Source organism: Lynx rufus, unplaced genomic scaffold, assembly GCF_022079265.1.
Source record: "Lynx rufus isolate CCGP_SWC_20201006 ecotype Redwood Valley unplaced genomic scaffold, mLynRuf1.p SCAF_15, whole genome shotgun sequence".
Classification (NCBI taxonomy): domain Eukaryota; kingdom Metazoa; phylum Chordata; class Mammalia; order Carnivora; family Felidae; genus Lynx; species Lynx rufus.
The window spans coordinates 19,735,373-19,762,360 of record NW_025814829.1 but is presented as its reverse complement, the minus strand read 5'-3'; the positions used below and the strand labels follow the sequence as shown (position 1 = coordinate 19,762,360).

Sequence of the window (26,988 nt, the reverse complement as noted above, 5' to 3'; positions counted from 1 at the left end):
CCAACCTGTTGGGCAGGGTCATTGAGTTGAAGGAGCTTGAGAGAAGCAGTGGGGAGAAGGCCGAAAGGTTTTCTGTGCACTTCCATGGAAATTTCCCCACACACTTGCACGTGCGATCTATTTATTTTCAAGTCAACAGTCAGGTTCCTCTATGACCTCCTCACATACATGGAAAATGTACCCCTCTTCTCATCTGCCCTAGAAGAGGATGACCTCAGGTCCTGAGTTTATTAAGGGACCCCGCGGAGGAAGACCCAATCTGGATCAGCCCTTTGCCACATTCTGCACCCAGTGGGGTGATGTGGCTGGCCCTTGGGGAGCTTCCTCCCTTGCCTGGCTGAAGGCTTCAGGCCCCAAGCTGAGAAGGGAGAGTTAAAATCTTTGGCTCTTTGCCACGTGAAAAAAGCACAAGGCAAACTTCCTAAGCAGGGGGAGGCATTTCTGAAGTCAGGGGGACCGTCGGGACTCAGGTCCCACCAGTGGGCCCTGGGTTGGCACTAGCACCCCTCCCCCTCCAGTCTCTGTACAAAGAAGGATTCCAAAAAGTACTGATACAGAACAACTGGTACCTGTTACTATGTTGCCAGAGGGTTCTGGTAGCTACCCACCCTGTCCTTTGTAGATTCCTACCCAGCCTCAAGTGGAAGGGAACCGGCCCTGAAGGCACGGGAAGTGATCATGTTTCAAAGGCTGGCACAGCTACACTGGTGGGCTGCCCCTGGAGAGGTAGCTCTGGTGGCCCTGAGGGGGCCAACCCCCAGCCTCGAGTCTGAAGTGCTGAATAGCAGTGGAGCTCCCAGCAGCCTTGAGATGAGGAGGAAGGGGACGCAGTGATGAAGATGGAGATTCCAGGCTGTAGGGAGCACGTGGTCCCAGGAGTCCAGAACCTCCAGGGACAGAGCTGGGGCAGCCGGAGGGGACAAGCCTCAGAGTCCTAAGCAAGTTCAGCTCCGTGTCGCGTGACAGCTCGACACCATCTGACACCAAGCTGTGCAGACCCGAGGGCTTTTGCACCCTAGGTCAGCAGGGTCGTACTTTCCCTTCTGTTCTTGGCTCACTCTTAGAAGTCGGCAGTCAGGGTGGGGGGGGTTCCCCATCAGTTGCCTTGGGCAGGGCATGGGTGGGTGCGGTAAGGTGAGCAGGAGACTTTCTCCTTCCGGCCAGGGCCCTGAGAGTCAGCAGGAGGGTGAAGAGGTGGCTCTCCTTCCTGTTGAGATTGGCTGACTCCAGAGATGCCAGGAGGGGGGGGAGGGGAGGGAGAGAGGAGGAGGAGGGGGAGGGGAGGGAGGAGCTCAGGTCCTGGTGGACGTATTCTCCTCTACCGGTCACTCTTTGTGACCCCAGGCTCTTCCTTCTTGGAGTCCCAGATGCCACGCACTCTGGAGGCAGTGTGGGGGCTGGCTGGGCCCTCACAGGGCAGTCAGGGTCTCTGCATGAAACATACTCCCGAACATTTCCTGCAGGACCACGGAAGGACAGGGGAGGGGAAGGGAGAGCATTAGACCTGTTGAGTTCACAATGGCTGCAACCACGAGGTGACCCTGTGAGCCCCTGGCCAGAGAGAGCTTCATGAGTAAGTGTGTGTGTGTGTGAGTGTGAGTGTGTGTGTGTGTGAACAGGGGAGGGGCGGGGGAAGCCCAAGAGGTGAACTGGTACAGAGGTGACAAGAGAAGATGCTTGGAATCTACTTTTTTTTTTTTAAGGTTTATTCATTTTTCAGAGACATACAAAGCGTGAATGGGGGAGGGGTAGAGAGAGAAGGAGACACAGAATTGGAAGCAGGCTCCAGGCTCTGAGCCATCAGCACAGAGCCCGATGCGGGGCGTGAACTCACGGACCGTGAGATCATGACCTGAGCCAAAGTCGGATGCTTAACCAACTGAGCCGCCCAGGCGCCCCACTTGGAATCTACTTTGAATCACCTCTGGCGTGCTCTGTGACCTCCACGTGTCACAGTCCTTTTTGGCTTCGCTTTCATTGTTAAGTGAAATGATGGTGGAGACGAGACCGTTCTAAAGTCCTTTCTTGCTCTGATAAGCTATTTGGGGGCCTATCCCAGGCTTTTGGAATGTGCTGGAGATTCCACAGGGGCACAGAGATCAGTCTGTCTCTATTTCCTAATGTCTCCCCCATGCCATCAGTGCTCCCAGAGACATGTCCAGGGGACGTGGAACTCAAGCCCAAAAGGGGTGTGAAGAGGTACAAAGTGAGATGTGATTTCTAGTAGGCCCAAAGCCAGACTTCTCTCAACTACACATCTGGGTTTCTTTTAATTCAGGGCGTTGGGCTACTTTGTCAGGATGACAGGGCCCTGGGGCGGCAGTAACAGTTCACATGTGCACAGCCCTCAGTGCTTAAGGGCAGTAATACTTGTACCCTTTGAATTCATCTGGCCCCACCCCAATCTAAGTTTCCTAAGGTTTCCTAAGGTCTTTGTTTGGTTCACTGCTGTCTGCCCACCCTGGAACTGTGTCAGGCCCGCGGTCATTACATATCTGCTGATTAATGAAGGACACATGAATCCCCCGCCAATCCTGTGAGGTCGAGGGGGCAGGTACCACCTATATGTCTCCTACTTTGCAATGATAGAAAACTGGGACCCCGTGTGTTATGTGGCCTGTCCAAGATCGTGTGTGTTATGGATGTTCGTTCTTGAGACTTTCCTCCAGTGCCTCTCCCTCCCCCAGTGATGCCTTTCAGGGATTGGGAAGCATTAGGATCTGCTGTGATAAGAGAGGTGAAAGAAATGTTGCCTTCAAGGGGGCTGCTCTGGCTTGGAGGTGAGAGAGCCCAGTGAACCCCTTGGGTTCGTGAGGGTCTCCTTCCCAGTCCCGGCCTCCCGGTTGCCCGTGCCCCTCAGCTCACCTGCTCTAAGTCCCAGTAGCTGGGGCTGTCCTCTTCTGAATCATATAAGGACAGCTCAGGGTCCACGGAAGCCTGGAAAGGGGGAGACGAGAGGAGAATGAGCCTCATGACCTAGTGACACAGCGCGGTGCAAATGGCAGCCTCCGGGTAGGCGCCGTGTTTTCTGCCACATGGTCGCCGTGTTGCTTCTTCCCTCCCCTCCCCCATCTGCCTCACAAAATGTAGCACGGGGTGGCCTTCCCCCTTTCAGCAGAGGCATGTGTCAGGGTCTGCCCTCCCTGTGGGCATCTTAGAGGCAGGGGAGGTTGGCCTCGCTTACGAGGAAGATTGGCTAGCCGCCTGACATTCTCTGGAAATGTTTCCTCATCTGTAAAAGTAGGATAATTAAACTCACTTTGTGGGCTTTCTACATCACCTTGCTGTTGAAAAGGGGTGTGTGTGTGTGTGTGTAATTTATATATATGAATATGTTTTGTAATATGCAAATATAAATATTTTCTGTATCTAAAAATTATTTTAAATATATAACCGTAATAACTGGACGTTATTTGTGCAATAACAAATGGCGAGGATTCTTCCAGAATCTCGCTCTTTTTGCTCTGTGGACAAGGCTTGTGAAACCAGAAAGTCTGTTCCCACACAGTTGTTCTCCCTAAGCATGGAGGGACACCAGGGCCCTTGTGTCTTCCTGGGCGGGCAGTCTTACAGCACTTAGAACAGATGGCTTCACCTTCATCGGTCTCTTAGAGCAGAGGGCAAATGGTTGCTCGAGGACCAGTAAAACCTTTCTTATGACCCCCTGAGGGTGGGAGGAGGTTTCATATATAAAGAAGGCTGGGGCACAGAGTCTTGGGAGGCCAAGGGCAGGGGCTGAACCGAAAGAGGCTCTGGGAGCGGGGGTGGGGGTGGCTGGAGACGCCAAGGCAGGGCCCCCCCCTCCATGGGGTGGAGCTTTTCTGCTGCCACAGCTTTCAGGAGTCCTAAACAGTGTTATTTGTGGCTCATTTGCATACCACTTAGTGAGCTAGTAAATTAAATGTCAAGAAACTGAGACAAAACTTGGATCCAGTCTCTTTATCCATCACCAGTCTGAAATCTCTAAGCTCTGCTAAATTAAAACGGGCAGGCTTACTCCCTTCCCTTGCCCAAAGCCTCTTCTAGAAAGACTGAAGGAGGAGGGCGGGTGAACAGTGCCAGCAGACTGGGCATAACCTAATATGCCTAGGGTGTTTGGAAATTAATATTAATAAAAGGGTTTACAGTATACAAAGTGCTTTCAAGTGACAGAATAGGCCTAATTATCAGTTAATGCTAAAACAGAAGCAAAAGAAAAGCCCTGTGAGGTAGCTAATGTTAATTTAGGGTGCTTGTTCTACAGAAGAGGAACTCTGAAATGGCAGTTTCAGAAAAGTCAGATGACAGACTCGGTGTTGGAACTCAAACCTTCTCCTGTGTTCTTTCTAACGCCCCTAGTCCCGCCATTTCAGTGCCCTGGGGCCTAGGATTCCCAAGGGACCTTACCCCTTGGAAGTCACGTCCTGGGGCCACTTCCCTGGCAGTTGCCTGGGCGAAGAGGACAGCATCATGTATACTGGGAAAGACGTGATTGCGCTCTAGACACCCATCTTCAAAGACACCTCCATGGCTGATGTCGTTGTACACCTGGGCTGGAAGGAGGAAAAGGCCTTCAGAAAGATAACAGCCTTATGGTTTGGAGCTGGGGATGAAGGAAGGATGGTGAGGCGCGGGGGAGGGAAGGAGAGAGAGGACTGTGTGTTGTGTTCTTTGCGTCATCCAAAGGCCAGGCCAAGGCATGGGTCTTGCAATACCAGTGCTGGACAGCAGAGGGCAACATGAGCTTGAGGATGCTGAACCTTCAACCCAGGGCAGAAGGAAGCAGTTTGATTCAGGGAGTCGGTACTTTGTGGCAATTGAGAGGGAGAGGCTAAAGTGTCGTGGAGGAGGCTGCTGCCACTTCTCTGCCTGGATGGTTCATTCTTCCTCTTGTTTCTCTGGACCTATCCTGGAACCTCCAGTGTGTGGCAGAGCCCTTACTTTTGCCAAATCCTAGAGATGACTTCCTAAGGAGTGTCCAGTGAGGGTGGTGGGGATTGCCCACTGACTCTAACTGCCATTGCACATTCTCTTTCTGAGCAGGTTCAACAGGGCTCGGGACCTGCTCAGGCCAATTCTGAAGTTGGGGAGGCCTCCAGAAGGGTTCTGACTTTCCGCAGGAGGAAAGGTGCGTGGATCCCTTCACATTGTGCTGTGTGTCTGTGTGTGCTTGCCGTGTGTCCACATCCCTGCACTCTGCCTATGCGCTAATGATGTGAAAACCCACTGCCCTGTGGACATGTTGTTGGGGCTGTGTATATGCACCTTTTGGAGATGGTGTGTATGTAAAACTGTGTGTGTCTGTGTGTTCCCCAGATAGCTACGGCACGTGCCTGCTTTATGCTTTGGGAGAATGTTTGGGTGCTCTCATTTTCAGTCCCCCATTCAGCATTCCACCGACCTGTTCCCCCCCTCCCCACCCACCCCCATCCTTTTGGTCCCCAAAATGTCCTCCTCCTCTTACCGTGGATGTTCACCAAGAAGACCTTCACACCGATCTTCCCGTAGGTGGAGCTCAGCTAGAAGTGGCGGGGGAAGGGTATTGGGACCGGGAGATAAAAGGAAAGGAATGTTCTGAGTGGGTCTCAAAAGTGATTCACAAAACGCACTTCAGAGGGGAAGCCAAACAAATAAGCAACCCCAAGAGCCCTGGCAGCCAAAGATAAAAATAGCAGCAAGGCACTTCTCCCTGGAGTGTTGGCTGTCGGCTTTTCTGGAAAGCAGGACAGAAATGGGGCTTTGCCAACGAGGCGGGCACTTAAAGCCACCGCGGCCTCTTCTTATGGGGTCAGGTCTTCTCTCTCAGCAGCTTAGATGCCCAGATTCTGCCTCTTTCCCGACTTTGTGGCTTCAGGCAGAATCTGCAGGGGAGGACGGAGGCCCGCTGGGCTCCAGGCCCAGGCTAGGGAAGCAGGCTGAGCCCACGGCTGGGGGGTGCGGCCTTCTGGGCACCTGGCCGATGCTCTCTGGATGGCACTCAGCCTCTGAACTCTCTGGACCCCTCGGTTTCCCGGGACTGCCTCTGTCTGAGCCAACTCTGAGGTTTGCTGACTCCCTGCCACCGGAGGTGCTGCTGAAAGGTTATCAGATGGATGGGTATCTTTATTCAAGGTGTCCCATGAACTGCCAATTTGGCATGAGAATGTGGGGCACTGATACTATTTCTCCTTCTCTTCTCAGTGGACTGGAATTGGCTGATGCTGGAGCGTCTGGGTGAGCGTGGGAAGGAGCAGCAGACCACAAACCGGGGCCAATCTGGACTCTACTCAAAAGACCTAGGGGTGGGTTCCTGGTGGCCTGAGAGGGAACCTGAGATGACCTCTGCTAGAGAGGGGTGCCTAGGCAGGGTGGGACAGCAGATATCCCTCTAGTATCCCTTTCCAGCCACTTGTCGTCTTGGGCTATCTGGGCCTGCTTTGCGGAGAACAGCCTGTCCTGGTCGTGTCTGGGGGAAAAGCGGTCCTCACGAGCCATTTGCCTCCTTGGTGAACTTCGTCTTTCAGCTTGTCCAAATGAGGGCCCCGAGGAAAGGGAGTGTGGGAGAGCAGGGGTGAGGGTGTTGGGGTGGAGGGCGGGCCGGCACTCCCTCTGCCTGGGCCCTCACCTTGCCCAGGGCTTTGATGCCCATCAAGTCCACAAAGCTGACCCCACTCATGTCAAGGATGATGGTGTGGAAGGTGACAAAGGGTGGGACGCTGGCCAGCATGTCACTGGGCTCACTGGGGGTCTCGGCGGAGGCCGATGGCTCACAAGGGGCAGCTGGGGAGCTGTCGGGGCTGAAGGTGATGTAGGACACGCTGGCACCATTAGCAGAAGTCTGGTTGTTGTTGGGGTCAGTTGGGGTGGCGTTCTCAAAGTCCTGCTGGAGCTCCTGTAGGGAGACAGTCTGGGGGGTGGGGATGGGGGTGGGGGTGGGGCAGGGATCAGCAAACTGAATCAGACTTGGCTGTAGTTGAGGCAGGGGCAAGGAGCGTGCGTGTGGAGGTGAATGACTGAATTCGGTGGTGGTGACTATAAGCCCCCGGAACCCCACAGGGGAGGCATCTCCCAGTGCCCTGTCCTTAGGCAGGGCCTGCACGCTTAGTCTCCCACGGACCAGACGAAACTGGAGAACCCGTCCAAGAGAGGCACTGAAGCCTCTGCCCACTCTGCTCTGGGAGAAAGTGCTTCTGGAAACAACTGTGCTCCTTTTTATATTCGTCTGTGCCTGCCTGCTTCTCCCCACAACTTCCATACCCACGTCAAAACGGCTGGACACCCCATGAAATTCACTGCTGCCCCCCATTTGGGGTCGTTCAGAAGTCTATGGGCCATATCATATCTTAGCCAGAAAATGGGGAGGGGCCGTGGGAGTTCAGTAGTTACCCCCAGGAGCTGGCATCCCCTCACCCAAGGAGAAGAAGATTCTGTGGCCACCAGGTAATGGCTACAGAGACGTTATGTCTTTGCCTCAAAGGGTGCTGGGAGGTGGGGCACCAAGGGGCAAGATCAGAGTGGGCAGGCTGTTCCTAGCTTCAGTTCACCTTGGTTTTCATAAACAGAGACTTCCTCTGCTGTGTGGGCATCATTCTCCCCTTCTCCTGCTTCCGGAGGTATTTTTGCTTGGCCAGCAGTACTTTCTGGGGGTCCACACCTGTCTGTAGGGAGAGAGCCAACAGCAGTTTGGACATCCACCCTCTTTGGAGTGGCCTGCCCCCCAGTCCCCTTTCTCCCATCTTCTGGTTACTCACTGTTCAACCCTTCTGGTCGCCAGAGTTCTGAACCCTACCTTGGCAATGACCTTTTGCCTGAAGATCTCTGAATTGGCAAAGTAGAGAGGGGAGCAGTAAGTGACAATCTTAACCCCCTCAATTTCCTGGACCTGTAAACAGGGAGACTGAGCTCAGGTGGCAGAAATGCTGTTATTGGCTTTTTTTTACCTTTTTTTAAAAAAAATATTTATTTTGAGAGAGAGAGAGAGAGAGAGAGCATGTGCACATGCATGAGCAGGGGAGGGGCAGAGAGAGAGAGAGAGAGAGAGAGAGAGACAATCCTAAGCAGGCTTTACGCTCAGGACAGAGCCCAACGTGGAACTTGATCTCATGAGTGGGAGATCATGACCTGAGCCAAAATTGACAGTCAGATGCTTAACTGATTGAGCCACCCAGGCACCCCTTAACCTTCTTTTGTTTGGGGTGGGGGGTACGGCAAAAGAGGGAGGTCATAAGTTTGGATTACTCACCCTATTGTAGGTTTTGGGATTCACATAAATGTCAGTGTCCATGACTTGGGCCAAAGCATAGCCATTTCGACTAGATGAGAAAGGAGAAGAAAAACTTACGACCATGCAAAAAACAAAAACACATAAGAGCGTGCTAATAGCAAATTGGCCTGGAAGGATGCTGGGGTGGGAGCTGGAGCAAAAGCAGGGTGGGGTGGGGGCCCTTCCTCATCCCTAGTGTCTGTTGTGTTGGTCTTTCCGCACCAGAGACACATGCCTGTTGGCCTATGGCTGGGCTGTAACTAGAGGGATGACAGGCCAGCCCTTGACATAGCTCCCAGCGTGGGGCTCAGCACGGAGAAAAGGCGTGGTACACAAGTGACAAGCTTAGGTGGCCCTGAAGTCCCTGCTTCCTGGTTCTGAGTCCTCAAGAAGAGAAGACAGGGCTTCTCTAACATAGAGCATCTTCTTCCTGCCCTGGCCTCTTCCTCTGGTGTCCCTGGCCTGTACTCCCTAACCTTTCTATGGGAAGGACACGGCATCTGTCCTCTGGCCTGGTGTTCCCCTGGGGAGGGTCCCATCTGGTCTGGGGACCGGCATTGCCTTTGGACGGGCTCGGGGTCTTACCTTCCTGTTCTTCTCCTACTTCGTATGGCCCCCAGCCCTCCAAGCCCACGAGGGCTTCCTTCTGGGGCTTTCAGGATATAGCAGTCAGACAGCCCAGCCCGGGCCTGGGGCCCCACTGCCGTGTCGTGTGGGGGCTGTTACTTACAACTGAGTCTGGAAGACCACAACCAGGGCGGAGAAGGCGACACCCACGGCCACACCGTAGGGAAGACTCAGAAAGAACGCGGAGAGGAAGCTCACCATCCAGACACACTGTGAGGAGAGAGATGTCAGAGCAGGCCTGGGGAGAAGGCTGCCTCTCTGGGGAGTCTTCCTGGAACAGCCACGGCCGTTCCCTGCTCCACAACCTCAGACCGGCCCTCCCCTTGTCATGGCACCTTTGCGCCGTCTTATGTCTTGGTGCTCTGGTTACACCTGCACGTTTTGCCTGGATTGAGTGTGCCTAGCGATCGTGCTTGGTTTTTGATAGACAACCCCAGCCCACGCAGGGAGGCGGCATGGCGCACGCTGAGAGCATGAGGGTAACACACGCCTGGTTTCAAAGTTTCATTCTCTCGCTTCCCAGTTATGTGAGCCAAGTTGCCTGATCCACAAGAGGGCAATAATATTACCTGTTTCGTGAAGGGATTGAAAAGCTAAGGCAGCTAAAGGTCCCAGCCCAGCGATGGGCACCTAGTGGTCACTCAACAAACATGAGCTCCCTCTCTCCACCCAACGGGAGGCTGTGTGTTTCCAACACACGCTCAGTGATCTTCCTGGCCCGACGGTCTGGGGTCTGGCTGTGTGGGTGGGGGGCAGGACTGAATGCAGTTTTGATAGTTGACCCCTTGATGGTCCTTTATAGTCCTCCCAATTCCTCTAAAGAAAACGAACCTGCCCACACTCCCCTAGAGAACTGTGAAGATAAGGTGTGAGCCCAAGGCACAATGTAAATACCAGAGCCTATATTTGGTGGGGGGGATTGCTGGGATGTGGTAAGAGCAGATCCTTGGGGTGGGAACTGGAACATCGTATACTCCCCTATCCTCGTCACTCACTCGGGGACTCAGATGGGCCACTCACTTCTCTGGCTTTAAGGATTTTCTTTGTGTCCCGTGCAGGTAAGCCTCCTTCCCCAGGAGACAGAGCCACCCAGAGGTTTGCAGTCTAAGATTTGGGTTCCAAACCTGACTCTACCCCTTACTACCTCTGTGGCCTTTGACAAGTTACTTAGCCTCTCTGAGCCTTGGTTTCATCATCTTTTTAGAAAAGTTTTATTTATTTACGTAATATCGACACCCAGCATGGGGCTTGAACCCATGACCCCGAGATTCAGAGTCGGCATGCTCTTCTGACTGAGCCAGCCAGACACCCCTTTGTTTCATCATCTTGCAAGGAAGTCAGTAAATCCTCTTATGGTGGAGCTTAAATGGGGTTTTTGTCAGTGTCGTCAATATATGGTAACCTTATTACTATTGTCTGATGCTAGGTGCACGGGGCCGGTGACTAATCATAACAACAGGTCATGTTTGCTGAGTGTTTTACAGTTACATGGTACTTACCCATGTGATCTCATGTAATCCTGAGAACCAGTGTATGATGAAGTCATGACTGTCACCCCCATTAGAGATGAGGAAGTAGAACTCCAGAGAAGTCTGGTAACTTGCTCAAGATCCTGGTCTGCTGGCTTTCTGGTCTAGTTTTTTGTTGTTAGTGGTGGTTTTTAAAGCTATTTCTTTTTGCTGTTTTTGGAACTACGAGTCGTAAAAATAATCATAGCTAATTTTTTTTTTTATTGAACCCAGAATACGATTTAGATAACATGCCCCTTACTTGTATTATCTCCTTTCTTTCTCATAAACAACCCTGGGGCGGGGGGTGGGGTAGAGTATAAGACACCCATTTCCCAGATGAGAAAGTCAAGACTCAGAGAAGTTAAGGGACTTCTAGGGACTTGCTAGTCTAGGGCCCACACAGAGCCAGTGAACAGGTGCGTTAGGACGTGAACATAGGATGTGTCACTCCAACACTTGGGCTCTTAACAGCTGGCTAGGCTAATTAGGGAGCAGAACGGAGGGGTCGCCGATAGAAGAGCTGACGCGGCTGTGGGGCTGGAGGAAGGGGCAGGGCACGAAGGGGTACCCAGCGGCCACCCAATACCTACGCAGTCCAGCTTGTTCTTCTTCCACAGGTAATAGGGGTCAGCGAGTTGCTTGAGGGAGTTCTTGAGGTTGACAGCTATCAGTGCTCCTAGCACAGACTGGGGAAACAGAACATTGTTCTTTCTCACCTGTGGTGGCCCCTCCTTCCTGCCCTGACTACAGACACCTGACCCTGGGGCCTGGCAGGACAGAGCTGCAGTTCCAGAACATCTCTGCCTGCAGAGCCCCCCGGATCTCTGCACTCAGTCTCGGGGCTGGAGAGTGCAGTGTAGGTGCTAGGCCATGGGGCCCCTCCCTTCCTCCCTCATCTCCAAACCATCCATGCCCAGGGCCTTCCTAGTCAGGCACTCATAAGCACTTGTAAACACTAACTGGGGAATCGATCCCGAGGTCAGAAGGCTGGAGATTACCACCAGCCCTGCACTCGTGAGCTGCGTCACCACAGATCACGGAGACTTTCTCAGCCTCAGTTTCCCTCACTTGTAAAACGAAGATAGTAAAACCACGGTGTCTACAGGTTGTGACGAGGACAAAGTGTGACAGTGTCGGCACTTTATAGACTGTAAAGGGTTATGCAGCGCTTAGGGATTGTTCTTACTGGAGTCTCCTGCTGACCTCTGCTGTCCTGCTGCGCTCTTACCTTGGGGAGAGGGTACAGATAGGACCCCAGGACCAGCATGGTGATCATCACTACCAGGGACACACACAGGCTTGCCACCTATTCGGAGAAAGAGTTGGGAACAGGGTGTAAGTGTGGAATTCTCGCTCTCGATTGATTTCCAATAGCTCTCTTTGGTGGAGTGGAGACCGGTGAGGGGAGAGGAAGGTTGGGGAAGCAGCTGGCCTGGCTTTGCATGCGCCTTGGCTTCTCTGGGGCAACTGTTTTGCTACCCTCTCCCCTCTTTCCCCACTCCCCTGGTACAGTGCTCACCTGGGATTTTCCTCCAGCTCCATCCACCGCCAGAGTGACAGAGAGGGCACAGCAAATGACATGGATTTTAAAGAAGGAGCCAAAGAAGTTGCTGCAGCCCAAGGCGATCATCTCCTGTGGGGGACAGGGGGAGGATTGGAAACAGGGGCAGCGGGGGGTGAGCAGCAGGTGTTGTCCAAACCTAGTCGTCCGTACAAGCTGGATCCTGGACCTAGGACTTGAGAATGATCCTGCTGCTAGAAAGCCCTACACTCCTAGCCCAGCGGAAGCTGGCCTCCTGCGGCCAGAGCCCCTCCTCCTCACTGGTCAGCACCTTGCTCCCATCAGGTCGAGGAGCCCCACCGTATTTCTGGCCAGGCCTCTGTGGGACCCAGCGCCTCCTGCCTGGCCCTGCCCGCATGGACCTACCTGGTTAGAATCCACGTCATAGCCGTGCTTGCTGGCCAGGGTCCGGCCCACGGCCAGGTTGATGACGTAGCCCACGATGGCCAGTGAGAAGGCCGTGCCCATCATGTCCTTCCACTGTGAAACCACAGGTGACACGGGAGTGGGGAACCTGCCGAGCAGCCAGAAAGGAGGCAGGGCCCGAGGGTGTGAGGGGAGGCATGACGAGTCCTTCCTCAACCCACGGGGACCAGCGGGGCCCCAGTGTGTGCCAAGGTCTACATGAATTACCCCTTGTCATCTGAGCCCTCAGTACAACACTGTGATGGCGGCAGCCATAACTCCCATTGACAAAGCAGCAACCTGGCTTGTCCAAGGTCACAGAGCCAGTAAGTGGTGGGGCCTCGTTTGCTCACGCCCAGTTTCTGGACTCTATGCTCACTAGTCCACAGACCCACAGCCGGCGCCCTCCCCTGCCCTCTTCCCACCCTCCTCCTCCAACCCTACAGCACAAGCCCCACCCTTTCACACCACCGGGCCCAGCGTGGTGCCAGGCACGGAGTGGATGCTCACTGTTGATCCTAATAGCTTCTCTTCCCCATGAAAAGAACCAACACGGCAGAGCGAGGCAAGGAGCCGGAAAAGGGCTGATCAGAGAGTCTTTGTTCTGGCAGTGTCCACTGAGTGAGACTTTTGGGGGTGTGTGTGGCAGCTAAGACTCACTGTTTGTTAACACGGCTGGCATTGGCTGGTTGTACGGCTGTCTTCCGTAATAAGTAATAGAAATAATTCACATTTGGGGGGTGTCACAGGGTCGACAAGGCTCCTTCATGAGAGATTGTCTCATCCTGGCCTCTGAGCCCAGGCCTCCACAGGCAGGTGCTGGTAGGGGGGGCAGGCTTCCTGGCCACCCAGACTCACCCTTGTTGGATCTGTCCCACGATCTGCATGTGATACTTTTTGGGCATCTTACAGCCCCCGGAGATAGCTGTTGCCACCACCACCTGCAAAGCCCAAAATGGAGGATGGGGACTGGCAGAACAGGGGTCTCTCTCAAGCCTCCCTTTTCTCTGGGGACTCCAACTCCCACTCCCCTGCCTCCTCAAAGGGGAGCAACCCAAGGAGCAGGAAAAGCGGGAGCCATAGATGGGGGGATGGAATGGATTCACCCAACTTCCTGTTCTGCTGGCCGCCGGTGGAGGAGGCGGGGAGGGTGGGGAAGGGTTCCCGTGGCTTTGGCTGGGGCTGGATTCCTTTTCTCATGGCCTCTCTAGCCTGGCCCCCCGCCCCCCCAGCCCTGTGCAGGGTCCTTACCACAATCATCTCTGTAGGGATGGGGAAGCGGATCTTGTGCATGTAGCGAGCATTGAGCTCCTTCACCAGCACCAGGAAGACGCCACTGATGAGGGCGAAGATGAGCGAGGCGATGTTGGTGTGGGGGAGGTTTTTGCAAATGTCAATGAAGGTCTGGGGGAGAGAGCATCATGCTCATGGGCTCCCACTTCCTCTTCCCCTACTATCCCCACCGTTGGAGGTCTAACCCGGCAGAAGGATGTCATCAATGTGAATGGGGGCACACCAAAGCAGAATCCAGACCTCGGTCATGAATAGTATCCCCTCTTCCACCTCCCTCTCCTAAAAGGCATGCTGGGATCTCACGCCAGGATGGGAATGGTGATTCTCTTTCTCTAGAAAGAATTCAAGCTCAAGGAGGAAGGATGGAGCTTAGACACAAGGACGGACCTCCCAGGCAGGGAGGGGTTGAGGCACTGTGTCAGGGAACTGATGGAGAGTAAACATCTCCTTTTCCGCAGGAATTCACCATAGAGAACCTCAGTGAGCCCGCAGGGTCCTGTGTTTGACCCTCCCTCCCAAAGTGGGAACCCCCTGGGAATCCTCTCTGAACAATGGGCTAGCCAGACCCTTGCTTGAGGACATCTTGTAAGGAGGAGCTCACGACCTCTTAAAACAGTAAACCCTGCTTCTGTGTCTGCCTGAGCCCCTCCCCATTTGCAGGGATGTGTGCCTAGACTCACAAAGACAATGGCCCCCGGGCCCGTGTAGGACGGGATGGTCAGTCCAAAGATGTACTTGAGCACCGAGATCAGGATCTGCAGGCCGGCTGCCGTCATGAAGCCCCGGACGAAGGACTCGGAGAGGTAGATGGCCACAAAGCCGAACTGCACGAAGCCCAGGCCCATCTGAGGGGAGAGAGGTGGGGGTGGGGGTGGGGAAGACCAAGAACGGCCCGCAGCTCCCCCCGCGTGCCTGACCCAAACCCAGGCTGCAGTTCTGTGCAGCCGCCCTGGGCAAGTGAGCCCTTTGTGACCTTGTCTGGCCCTTTACGGTGCCAGCAGACCTCTAGTCTGGTTTGGGGCACAGGCCTCTTTGTCACATCATCTCTCTGGCTTTAGTTTTCTCATCTGCAAAATAACCCTGGTCCTCCCCCCGTGCTTCGTCTCCACCCGGTTGCCTAACCCAGATCTTAGGAGTCATCCTCCCTCACCCCCATGTCAGGGCTCTCACCAAGCCTTTTAATGTTCCCGGCAAAACGTTCCTTAAGTCCACCCCATCTCGGTGGCCCTCCCCGTCTCGGTGGCCCTCCCCGTGGCCGCCTCCCTGGCCTAGGCGTTCGGCGGCCTTGCCCGGGCTTCTGCATAGTCTCCTAACTTTGACTGTAATCCACCTCCCCACCTCTCTTTTCCGTGGCCTGAATGATCTTTATAAACTGCCAGTCAGACCCAAGGCCAGTGCAGGGGGGACAGACTTCAGACTTCATTGTCTAGCCTCTGCCTACCTTTCTGGCCCCTTCTCGGGCCCATCCCCCAAAGGCCTCCTGCTGTCCAGCCGCACCAAAACGTCTTGCCTTGCCATTCCCTGGTCAGTTCACACTCAAGCCTCAATGCTCTGGGGTGCGTCCTTCTGCCCAGACTGTCCTCCCGTGCCTCACTCATTTGGTTACTGGCCAAGCTCTATTCATCCTTTAATATTCAGGTCAAATGTCATCTCCTCTCTGAGGCGAGGCCTTCCCTGACTCTCTCCTTGGTGCTCCCACCGCTACGGGAACCTAGCTCTATTATGCTGCTTATCTCCCTGCCTACAAGTTTATCTGTTGACGTGGTTACTTCCTCTGCTGGGCTGTGCGCTCCTGGAGAACTGGGCCTCTTCTTTACTTAGCTTTCCCCCCAAGGCCTAGGCCAGTTTCTGGCACAGCGACACAACCAAAAACGTTAACAGGAAGAATGAATGGATGGATGAATGAAAGGTGTCCTCGGAGGTTGCTTCCTGCTCGTGTGTTCCATCACGCAGCGTTTCCCCTCGTAAAACCTAGCGGATTCCTTTGCAATTTGTGCAATTTATGTTGTGCGAGTGATGCTGTGGCTTGGGGCAGAAGAGGCTGGAGGAGGGATAAGGGATGTTAGAGAAACAGGAGGGCTGTGCTGGAGAGGAGAGAGAGCCCGTGAGCCTTCCAGACAGTCTAACTCGGGACAGTTTTACTGGGAGCAGAGACTGGACTCGTAGACCTGCTGGAGGCAGGTGAGGAGATACACCGATTCCTCAAGGTCTTTTGTGGCCCTGGGAATGGGGGAGAGGGAGGAGGAAGGGCCCTGAATCAGCTTTAATGTCAAACTGGGGCTTTGAGGCAGGGGCAGGACAGAAAGACGCCCCCCTGAGGCCGCGCCCTTGACAAGGCCACGGCCGTCCCCTCACCTGGATGATGGCAGTCAGGCAGGCCAGGGTTGCTGACACGTGCAGCCTCTCAGCCTCCATGGCTGCCGTGTCCACGTAGCTCTTGTTGGTGGCGTTGTTGAAGACCCAGAATTTCGACTCTGGGGCCAGCTGCAGACAGATGTTACCCACCAGGATGCTGATAACGGCAAAGGTACCTGTGGTGCCCACCCAGCCGGCAGGAGTCAGAGGTTTGCACCACACCCAGGGACAACAGAAAGGGGCCCAGGAGGGAGTGCTTCCCGACCCCCGAGGAGATGGACCCCCACATCTCCAAGGCTCCTCTCCAGCAAGAAAACCAACACTCACATGTCACCACGATCTACGCTTTTCAAGATGCTTTCACCTCGACTGTTAAAATTGTTTCATTGGACACGTGAGGAAATGAGCTTGGAAATACAAGCGGTACCTGACCCAGAAACAGACCTTGTGACCAGGCCCTTTTTCTCGATGTCACTTAGCACCAGAGAGCTCCAAATATCCCTGCAGGGACCAGCCTGAGAGTAATCCCTCCCATCTCCTTGCACTTTATGCACACGGTATACTTTGTTCCACCAAGTCTTCCCCACGTTCCAGGGAGGGAGACAGAACAGGTAGTGCTAACCAAGCTCACGGAAACTACCTTCAGGGTCACAGCGGACCTGGGACTGACGCTCACAGTGACGGTCCCTTCAGGACCGCCCAGCACCAGCTCTAGGGGAATGCAGATGGAAAACACCCAAAACCCCTTTGCCACATCCCCTGTCCTTGTGGTCCAGGTCACCTGGCCTGCTGAGAGGGGAGAGGCCTTACCTGGCACCATCTGGTGTATACCCCCCAGGAAGAAGTAGGTGAGGAGGGGGAAGAAGGAGGAGTAGAGGCCGTTGACTGCAGGAAGGTTGGCCAGCAGAGCAAATGCCATGCCTGCAGAGAACAGGAGATTGAAGGCTCGGGGGCACAGTTGGGGTATGGGGGTCACAGGGGACGGGGAGAGGAAGGGGGAGAGTGGCAGGCCAAGCCAACCTGGGGGACAGACCCCCTCACCTTGCGGGACCTGGATGGATCCACCGCTGAGTCCGCCCAGCAGGTCGGGGACGATGTAGTCTTTGATCTTGTACTTGGGGAGCCAGGAGAGCACGGGGAGCAGCCCAAACACTGTGGCTTTGATCTTGGCCGTGGAACATCTGGAGGGGAAGAGGGCAGGCTTCCAGTCGGCACTGCATGGTTTGGATACTCTGAGTTGGGGAGGCATATTATATATTCTGTTCCTGGTCATCCGTCATTCATTCATTCATTCACTCGTTCAGAATTCATTCACTCATTCAGCCCCCACACCATGCAGTAGGCCGGGGACACTGAGAAAAAAAGGCAGGGGCTTTCTTTGGAGAGCCATTCACACACTCTCGGTTTTAGCTGGGTGTCTGGAAACAGCTGCTCATTTGGGACATCCAGAAGACTCGGCGTAAAGGCATGGATTTTGCGGTCACTTAGCCTTCCGAGCTGCCGAGTCCAGCCCCCCCATCTCAGATGACCTTTCTCCGGTCTGACCAAACGCAGGCCCGGCACCCTTGTGCGGGCTCCTACAGCTTTGTGCGCACGCTGGGTTATAACTGCTTGCTTTTCATCTGTTGTCCTCACTGGAGAATAAACCCCACCATGACCAAAAGTCTATATCTCTGGTTCATCTTTTGTACCTTGCACATTGCATTGGGCTGCTTAGTAAATATTTGCTGAATGAATGAATGAGTGAATTAGTGAAAGGACTGGCTGGTGTTGAAACTCGGCCTGAGTGGGGGCTGTTGCCATCTTTCTTAACACTTCCCCCAAAGAAGGCTCCATTGTCCCTGCAGGGTGTGCCTCTGCTGACCGACCGTCCTTCATGTGTCATGACTCCAGTGCTGGAGTTCCTCCCACTGTTAATTCGCTGGGGGCGGAAGGAATGGGGGAGCTGTTTGTTGGCCAACGCAGGGTGGGGAAAGTTGATTCCTTCCCTGTTTGTTGAACACCTTGAGGTCTTTTCATAGAAACTCAGGAGCGGTAGGAACAAGGGCCTAAAAAACTCAGGGGTGACAGCTCATGGATTGATGACTGGAAGGGAGTGGGAGGCATTTGCTTTTCTTCTCCCAGTCAAGGGAACTCAAATACTCAAGGCACATTTGGTGACTCACTAGCCTGCTCTGATTAGGCCTCCTTTCCCGCCCGGCACCAATCCCTGCTCTTTGCTATTATTCAACAATAATTTCCCCAACACTTGGTTCCCTGGACATCACCCAAGACTAAAAGCAACGCAGACAATGCTTTGTACCCTGTGGAGTCTGGACAGATTTTCTGTCCCAACCAATACTCTGTGGAAGGGCATCACCCTCGACATCTGAGTCCCCGGTCTCCTCTGGGGCGGGTGGGTGTGCCTCTTCCATCCTTGGTCAATAGCTCCAAGCATCTCTACAGCTTTGTCATAAGGGAGCACCAGCGCTGCAGGAACTCTCTCAGGCTTGTTTGTGGCAAGGAAAACTGGACTCACATATAGAGAGCTGAGTAGGGGAAGACAAACAACCCCCTTGAGGGCGGTATCCGTCCAGCCTTATTGGCAGGCCTGTCGTACGCTGGGCAAGGCAATCTGAGGCCTGATAGAATAGCTGGAAACAGATGCCTATACAGAGGCTTCAGAGGCCAAGAGGGAAGTGGACAGAGGGATTAGCTTTCTAGCCATTCATTCATTCATTAAACAAATATTTATTGGAGCACCTTCTGTGTCAGGCACTGCTTAAGGCTCAATGCCAGCCTCGTGGAAATTGTTAGTTCCCTACATCACTTTATAGTTTTAATCTATAGTCTTTTAGGACAACAGCAGATACCCTCGTCCCTCCAGCACAGCAACAAACCAGACTGAAACTGTTTGGTAACTAAGGTCGACAGAGCCCAGCGGTCCCGGGAGCCCAGCTGTCGGTAGGGTGTCTGGACACTGAACACCCAAGGCTTTGGCTGTGACCCAGCGGGAATGGAGCCTCCCGGGAGAAGTAGGGTTGGACCAGGGCTTTTGGTGAAGACTCAAGTGGGTGATTCCCCTGGTCCGAACCTGTTCCACCTGCACCTCTACTTCAGCATTGCCAGTGACCTCAATCCAGGTACCTGAATCAGCTGTTTCCCCAGGGGAGTGAGGAAGAGCAAGTTAGCCCACAGCCAGGACTGAGCAAGGTCTGCCAGAAGTGTAGGGAGGGGGAAGGTGAAGCTCATAGCCGCAGGTTCCTGGAGTATGGGCACAGATCACCTCCTGAAGCCCCCTCCTCGGAGGTGAGGTTTTACTCCCCACTAGCGCAGTCTCACAGATCTGAGAGTGAAGAGAGCCCGGGGGTCTGGCAGGACCACATCCTGGTAGGTGTCCTTTAGGAGGGCCCAGGAATTTAGGGGCTGCCTTTGGGCATTTTCTGGATCAGGAAAAGGAAGGAACATCTAGGAGGGAAAGAGGACAAAGGGCATGGAGTGGTGGTGGCTTCAGATTTTTCTTGATCAGGAGGGAAGAGGACTTTCAGCAAGGCTCTGATGCTCCCTCTGCCCCATGTGGTAGCAGGCCCGTCTAGAGCTCCCTTAAGAAACGAAGAGAGACTTGAGTGGACTGAGAAGATGGCAAGACTTCATGCACGGGTTGGAGATGCCCTACAACTCTTCTGAGACTGTGGATGGTCCTTGCGGCTACTCCCCATCCTCCACAGGGTGGGTGTCAGTACAGGGGGGGTTGTAGGATCTTAAAGTCAGGGTTCCGAACCTCCCCTCCCCGAGACTTCCCCAAGCCCTGTCTTAGGGATGCTGGTACAGGAGCCATGCTCTGGTGCAGAAAGGATTTTGGTGGGGAGCAGAAGAAAGAGGTGTCTGGGCTCTGGGCCACGTTACCTGAAGGCATTGCGAAGTTTCTCTCCCAGTGGGTATGTCCGGTCCTTCTTCTCAAACTCATCATCAAAGAGGGTGAGAGAGTACGCGGCTCTGTCTACCACGTAGCGGGGCCTGGGCTGGCTCATGTCTGGGGCATTTACAAGCTTTGGGAGAGGCAGAGGAGGGGAAGATGAGGGGGCATCTCTCTCCAGTGCCAGCTCTGGCTTTCTCTCTCTAGTTCTGGCCACAGCAGGGTTTTATTCTGGTCTCTTCCCCGCCCCCATCCAGCAAGGTGCCTCCCTTCCCTCTTTCAGGTCTTTCCACCAGACTCGCTTCTTCTGGTGGCCTTCCTTCCCAGGTACTGATGATGCACACACTTGCCCTGGCTGTTTTGCTTGGCGCCCAGCACGTGGCTGGCACGCCACACCTGTGACATCACTGTCACCCCCGCCGAGCACCGGGCAAAAAGGAGGCGGGAGTGCAAGGGCAGGAGTCACAACTGGATGTCAGCACATTGGTCCCATCCCCCGCCCCAACCCTCGCTGCTGGTGCCCCCACAAGCCCCTCTCCCTCCCCGGACCTCAGTTTTCCTGGCAGAAAGGCTCATACTGTTCAGCCAGTCAGCTTGGAAGAAATAGAGAAAACAGCCTGCCCGGAGGCAGGGGGATGACTGAGGTGACCCCAGGAGGGCCCTTCTGGAAAGAGGCAACTAGGACTTTACCAACAGGTTTTCCCAGGGGGATAATGGTGTGTCTGGGGAAATCAGGATGGTCTGTACCGGCTGGCTCTCCCACGGTTTCCTGTGCCTGACCTTTCCCCCACCCTGTGTGCTGGTGTTTCTCTCCTCCTTGCTTTTTGCGCAACCTGGCTGATGTTCCAGGAGCTGCGCGGGGCAGAGCTGAGTGCCAGGGCCCCTGAGGCCCAGAGGAGCTCCCCGTGGGAGCCGTTCCCCCTCCCTCCTACAAGTACCGGTCCCTCTTCCTGTACCCTGCCCTTGGGAGCTGGGAGAACTCCCTAGGAGAACCTCTGAGGAAGAGGAAAGAAGAAAGAGGTGGGGCACGTTTGGAGGGAGGAGGTGGGCAGTGTGGGGTGGCTGTGGCCAGTTTGGCAAAAGATGTGAGCTGGAGTTCAAAGTGAGAAACCACACAGGGGGCTAGGGATGTCCCTCGGCTTCCCGTGGGAGAGCCTGGCTGCCTAGGGGTTATCGGAGGCGAGCGGGTTGGTTGATGCCTTTTGTGGGAGAGAACGTGGCAGAAAGATGGAAAGTACATTCACGAAGGGTCCAGAAACCTGGGTTTTAGTCCAGGCTTCAATGGTGGGGTGGAGCAGACCTCACCTCTCTGAGCCTCAGATTCCTGGCCAGTAAAATGGGAGAAACACATCCATCTCACAGGGTGGGTATGACCATGAGGTGAGATATGGGCAAGAAAGGGGTATGTGAAATGTACCCGAAATGAGGCAAATGGGAGTCGTTACTATCAGTGAGATGGTACCCCAGGTGATGCAGGTTGGGCTGGGGAATTCAATTCATTTGGTCGCAGGACCCCGCGGTCCATCAGAACCTACGAGCGAGGGCTGGATGCCCCGCCAAATCACTGGGGTGATATCGGGCGGGGAGGGAGTTGGGGAAGGAATCCCCCCACGGTGCCTGTGCCCAGCCCCTTGCCTGGACACACTCAACAAACGCTTGTGGAATGAATCACTACACGGTGTTTTGGAGGAGACATGGGCAGAAATGAGTAAAAGCGATGGCATGTGAGACATCTCAGTGAGAGAAGTGAGAGGCCGAGCGGCATAAGGAAAACAGCACATGTTTTAGAACCAGAATGGCCTGGGTTCAAAGACTCAGTTTCTTCATCGGTAAATGGGGAAAGTAATGGTTCTGGGTGGTTGCCATGAGGATGTGGAATGAGACAGTGTGCATGAAGGGGCGGCCTTTCCAGGCACCTGGTAAGCGGTAATGGTGATGATTATTAAGGTAGGAGGCTGTTGCCTTCCTCTTAGGAGAGACTATTCAGAGGCCTTCAGTCCTTCACCCTCCAGTGAGGCAGGTGCCCCTGCTTCTCCTTCTCCTCCCTGCCCCCCCGCCCCCCGTTTCCGAGGGTTGCAAGGGTCTGGCTTTTGAGGTGGCTTCCCGGGTGGGCCCTTTGGGAGCAATGAGTAGGGAGCATGATTGTCTAGAGGAACCCAGAGGTCCAACGTGGCTTTAGAGAAAGACTTGCGGTTCGGAGGAAGGAGTCTGTCCCTGGCCACCGAACAGACTGCCCGCGAAGGAATAGCCGAGATGTTCAAGGGGAACCGAACCCAGAAGAGGGAGCCCCTGGGAAGAGGGGGTGATGGGAGATCTCGCTTCGTGCCCCTGGCAGGTGGCGGGTGGCCCTCGAAGCGCTTTCCCAGGCTGCTTTTTCAAAGGCTCTCAGTTCTAGTAGTGTGTCTGTGGGGACGAGGTCAACGTCTGATCCCACGGAACCCTGCTAACCCAGCACCCCCTCACTTCCTCATTTTCCCAGTGGGGATCTTCCTCCCTGTCACCCCGGCCACCCCCACACATGCCCTTTCTTTACCCCCTGCCAGCCTCCACATTCAGCTGTTCATCAAGCCCCATTGCTCTTTTCTTCCAGTGTCCCTCCTGTCCCCCACCCCCTCAGTTCTTATCTCACACCTGGACTATTACATTAGCCTTCTGACTGATTTTTCCCATCTCCAGCCTATACCCGCTAATCAGAAACCCTCAGCCTCCTCATTCCCAGGAGGATCAAGCCCAAACTCCTTATTTGGGTGTGTTTGTTCTTCTGCCATCTGGCCCTGTTTTGGGGGACTCGGTAGAGCTGTTGGCTGGGTCTCCTGGCACCATCCGGCACGCCAGACAGGCCGGGCTCAGGTTTACCCCTGGGCTCTGTCCACACTATCCTCCTTACCTGTGATGCCCTGACTCATTCTGCCTCCCTAGACCTGCCCATCCTTAAGACTTGCTTAGGGCCCTCCTCCTCCCCTCCCTCTCCTCTTTGCCTTGCCCTCGTCTACCTCCTTCTCCTCTTCTATGAAGCCTTTCCTGGCCACCCTGGCCTGGGATCTCTTTTTCTCCTCAGACCTCCTTTATTTGGGCCTCTCCAGCCCGCACACCAATGTTGGCTTTGGCCACTCCTGGCTGTCGTTTCCAGGGAAGGGAGGGAGGCAAGGGGGCGACACTGGTGGAAATCCTTCTGGGAGGGGGTGACTCAGGATCGTTTCTGCCCCAGTGTCAGGCCTCCTACGGACGGGGACCAGATGCTGGGGGAATTCCTACCTATCCAGGCTAACCAAGGAGAAAAAGCTCCCTTGCTTTACTGGAATGCAAAATCTGTCCTTTCCCATATGCTTTGCCCATTTCATTCTAGAAATAGGGTGTCGAAGAGGAGAAGGCTCTGGGAGCTTTCCCAATCTTGAGTTTGTGCCACACAAAAGAAGGTGAACCCAGCAGCCGGCTCGACTCAGGAAGTTTTGTCTAGAAGGGAACTTGAGCGCCAGGCTGGTCTAATCCTCTCGTCTTGTGGATATGGAAGCTGAGTCTTAGAGAGAGGTGGTATGAGGATTTGAACGGGGCCTTAGGCTCTGTCTTGAGTGCTCCTCTTGGGCCCCAGTCCTCCTGCTCCTGCTCTCTGGGGGCTGTCCCCTGAGTGGCATCCAGAGTGCCCCTTTCGCACCACCCTGGTGACCTTCTACCCCAGCCGATGAGCGAGACAAGACTTCTGAGTGCTGCTTCTCCCCTTGAGGGCTCTGCAGTGGTTCTGACCTCTCTTCTGGCCTTGGCTACCTCAGGACAATGACAGACAGAGTGGCAAATCTGTAGCCACAGGAGCTGCCCCAGCGGCTGGTGAGGAGGTGCCCTGGGCACACTTCCTAATTCCAAGAATAGGGTTGAGGTGGGGTGGGGCTTAGGAGGGGGGTTACTTCATCCCTGGCCAGTGCTGTAGGCTGAGGAGGAAAGGGGGATGGGAGAGGCCAGGTGGCGGGAGGCACCGCCTCTTTTAGACAGCTCTGGGGTTCTCAGAGAATTAAGGGGCTCTCGGGGACCCCCAGACAGGGCTCCTGCAATGCTAGGTCAGGGGTGGGAAGATGAAAGAGGGAGCAAGAAAGGGAGAGAGGTGTAGAGGACGTGAGGACTTGATCCCTAGTTAAACAAACACAGCCCTACCGAGTGATGTCAGCATCGCTGAAAAAAGTCGAGTGCCCCATTGCCATAGGTGTGTGTCAACCAGCCCTGCCTCTCATCAAACAGTGTCACCCCCTCTCTGCCTCCCATCCCCCACGGGAGCAGGGATAAACAGCAGGTGCCATGTGACAATATTGAGGAACAAAAGGGTGCCCCTGTCGCCTCCTGCTTTGTGGAGGGAAGGAGGGGCAGGTCCTGATTTACTGGAGAGACCTGGTTGGGGGGGGGGTGGGGAGGGCAGGAATGGGGCTTGAGGGAAGTAGAGGGCCAGAAGGGAAGAGCATGCCCAGCGTAGGAGACGTGGGTGTGTGGACAGTTTCCAAGGCTTGGCAGGGAAATGGGGTCATATTTGGGGCAAGGGGGATCCAGGGTTCTTGCAGAGCTAAGGAGCCGGGGAGGGGGCAGGACAAAGGGGAGCTAGACTCTGTGTGTGGGGGGGGAGGGGTTATGGGCTGAGCAGACTTCCTCCCAGGCTCCTTCAGGGCCCCTCATAGAACCCTAATGCCCCCCTCCCGCCCCAGTGAGTTTGTCCAACAGAAAGCCCACAGGTATCTCTTCCCAGGCGTATCTCTGCCTAGGTCTGTCTCCATCAGCAGAATACTTTGGACAGAGATGGGCTCCAGCGTGGCACCCAAGTTAATGCATAGAGAGGCTCGGAGCGGTGCCTGGCCACGGTGAGCGCGCCACGGATTCTGACCGTGTTATTATTACCATTACTTTGGTTACTCCGGAGGATTCTCTTCCTTGCTCTGCAACCGCAGTCAGGTCACTCTGCCTTTCTTGGCCTTTCTTTTCCTATCCGCCTGCATACGTTCATCCAGTCCGCCCTCCCTCTTTCTGCCCTTGTCCCTCCGAAATTTCCCAGGACTGGTTAGAAGAGAAGCAGAGAATCTTTTTAGACGAGGGCAGATGCTCTCGGGAGCAGGTAAGAGCCATCTGTGGGGTTTTGGTTAGGTCTGGAGGTGATCCTGTCATTGTGGCCCAGGCTGACTTCCTCCTCAGCCCTGCTGTGTGTGTGTGTGTGTGTGTGTGTGTGTGTGTGTGTGTGTGTAAGGTGTGTGTGGGGGGGTTCTTTGATGGGCACATGTGCCAGGCACGGGAGCAGCCCCGGCACGGTCGACTCGCCCTGGCATTCTTATCACTTGTCCCTACCGGGGCGGTCGCTGTGTTCTGGGGAGAGGAAAGGTCACTTTGAGGTTTTCTCTTTGCTCTAGCTGCTGGTTCCTTCCCGCCTCATCCAAAGTGGGAGCCACAGGGCAAGAGCCATCTCTGAGCGGCTGGTGGCTGTGGCTGGGGATGGGAGGTGGGGACGGGAGAGGAGGGCTGCCCTCTCAGCTGGGAACTGCGCCCCTGGCAGGTGGAGGGAGGGTAGAGGTTGTAGGTCTCCCTGGCGTTTTATCAATATTCCTTTTATTCCTACTGCCCGCGTGTTTCTTGGGCAAATTTCTCACCCCGTTTTCCCCCTGGTCTGGTTTCCTCATCAGTCACATGGAGAGAAGGATGCGATATCCCTGAGTTGTGTTCCCGCTCTCTGGCAATTCTAGGGACTGGTACCCTTGCAGGGGAGAGATTCATGGGTATCACCCCCCAAATCCCCTCAGTACACCCACTCTCTCCTCCTTCTCTGCTCTCCCTACTGGGGACAGCAGTTGGGCTGAGGGAATAGGCTCCAGCAAAAGGGATTGAGGTCAGACTTTGCAAAGCACTTTCCCGCAGTGAGCCCAGACCAAGGTCACGGGATCCCTGAAACAGACACTTAAAATAGGCTTAGTCTTACTTGGAAGCGGGCGAGTGGACAAGGAGACCAGTGAAGGGCCCTTCGGTCTGGTTCAAGGACTCCAGAGCTTGGTCAGCACCGAACTGGTATCTCCTTCCTTCAGGGAGCTGGCTGTGGTTATTCAGTTCAGATCAACACACACTCACTCAACACCCACTACTTGTCAATCTCTAGGAAGACTCTGGACATTAAAAGGTAAAAAAAGAGTCCATCTCTGCCCCCAGGGGTTTTTACAAATGGGTATTTAGAACAGTCGCTGGAGTGTGGGAAGTGCTGGGAAGGCCAAGGTGGTGGAGGGGACATGTGTGTTAGTCTCCATGCTGCCCAAGGTGGGGGGGGGGTTGCCAGGTTCTAAACACTAGGACCGTGGGGCTCTGGGTGTGGGGAGGGTGTGGGGGGACCATGGGGCTCTGGGTGTGAAAAGGAAGTGGGGGGACTGTGGGTCTCTGGGTGTGGGGAGGGAGTGGGGAGGACTGTGGGGCTCTGGGCTTGAAGAGGGAGTGGGAAGGACCGTGGGGGCTCTGGGAGAGGGTTGTCTCTGTGAGTGAAGCCATCCAGGGGCATGGCCCTCTCTTCATCTGCCCTACTTGGGGCACCATGCCACTCCTAGGGGCACACTCTTAACTCGGGTCTTCCTTCTGGTGGCTCAGATTCAACAGGGCCAAGTATAAGTGGGGGGTTCATGCTAGAAAGAGAAAAGATTGGCTGGAGACCTCACGGTCTGATTTTGAGGAATGGGGGCATTTTCTGAGGGTGACTTGGGACCCCTCAGAACTTCAGGATGGGGGGTTAGGAAGCTGGGAGCTGGGGGAGCTGGCCCAAACCACCGTCCTGACCAAAACCCTCTTGTGTGGAAGCTTTCACCTGGGAGCCACGTCCCCTGGGTCCTGTTCCCCCGGTCTGATGGACTGCTCCCTCGCTCGGTCTCTCCTAACCCTCCGTCTCCCTTCCTTCCACCTCTTCCAACCCCTCAGGATTAATGGGGATAAATGGGACTCCATGCAGCCCATGTGGGGGCCCCGAGCTGGTGGAGAGATACAGGAGTGCAAGAGAGCATCTAAGGGGCAGAAGGAGAAGGAGACAGCCACACAGCAGGCTGGGGAGCCCAGCATTACGTGCTTTTTGCTTGCAAGACTTGAAAAGAGGGGAGATGTGCAGCCAGCAGCTTCAAAGGCTGGTCCC

The 26,988-nt window shown here is 54.8% G+C and overlaps 1 protein-coding gene across 1 annotated transcript; it reads right to left on the bottom strand.

Annotated features, from left to right (window-relative positions):
- Positions 1-1,409: 1,409 nt before the first annotated feature.
- Positions 1,410-19,983, bottom strand: SLC26A9 (solute carrier family 26 member 9). The gene is made up of 20 exons (XM_047077240.1): positions 19,859-19,983; positions 17,015-17,154; positions 16,784-16,894; positions 15,974-16,149; positions 14,299-14,463; positions 13,577-13,729; positions 13,184-13,266; positions 12,287-12,434; positions 11,879-11,992; positions 11,588-11,665; positions 10,950-11,045; positions 8,952-9,058; positions 8,201-8,270; positions 7,748-7,840; positions 7,503-7,616; positions 6,584-6,865; positions 5,444-5,498; positions 4,387-4,532; positions 2,866-2,937; positions 1,410-1,457 (listed from the first exon to the last, which is right to left on the bottom strand). Exons 1-20 carry the CDS (start codon positions 19,981-19,983, stop codon positions 1,410-1,412), a joined length of 2,376 nt encoding a protein of 791 aa, XP_046933196.1.
- Positions 19,984-26,988: the final 7,005 nt, after the last annotated feature.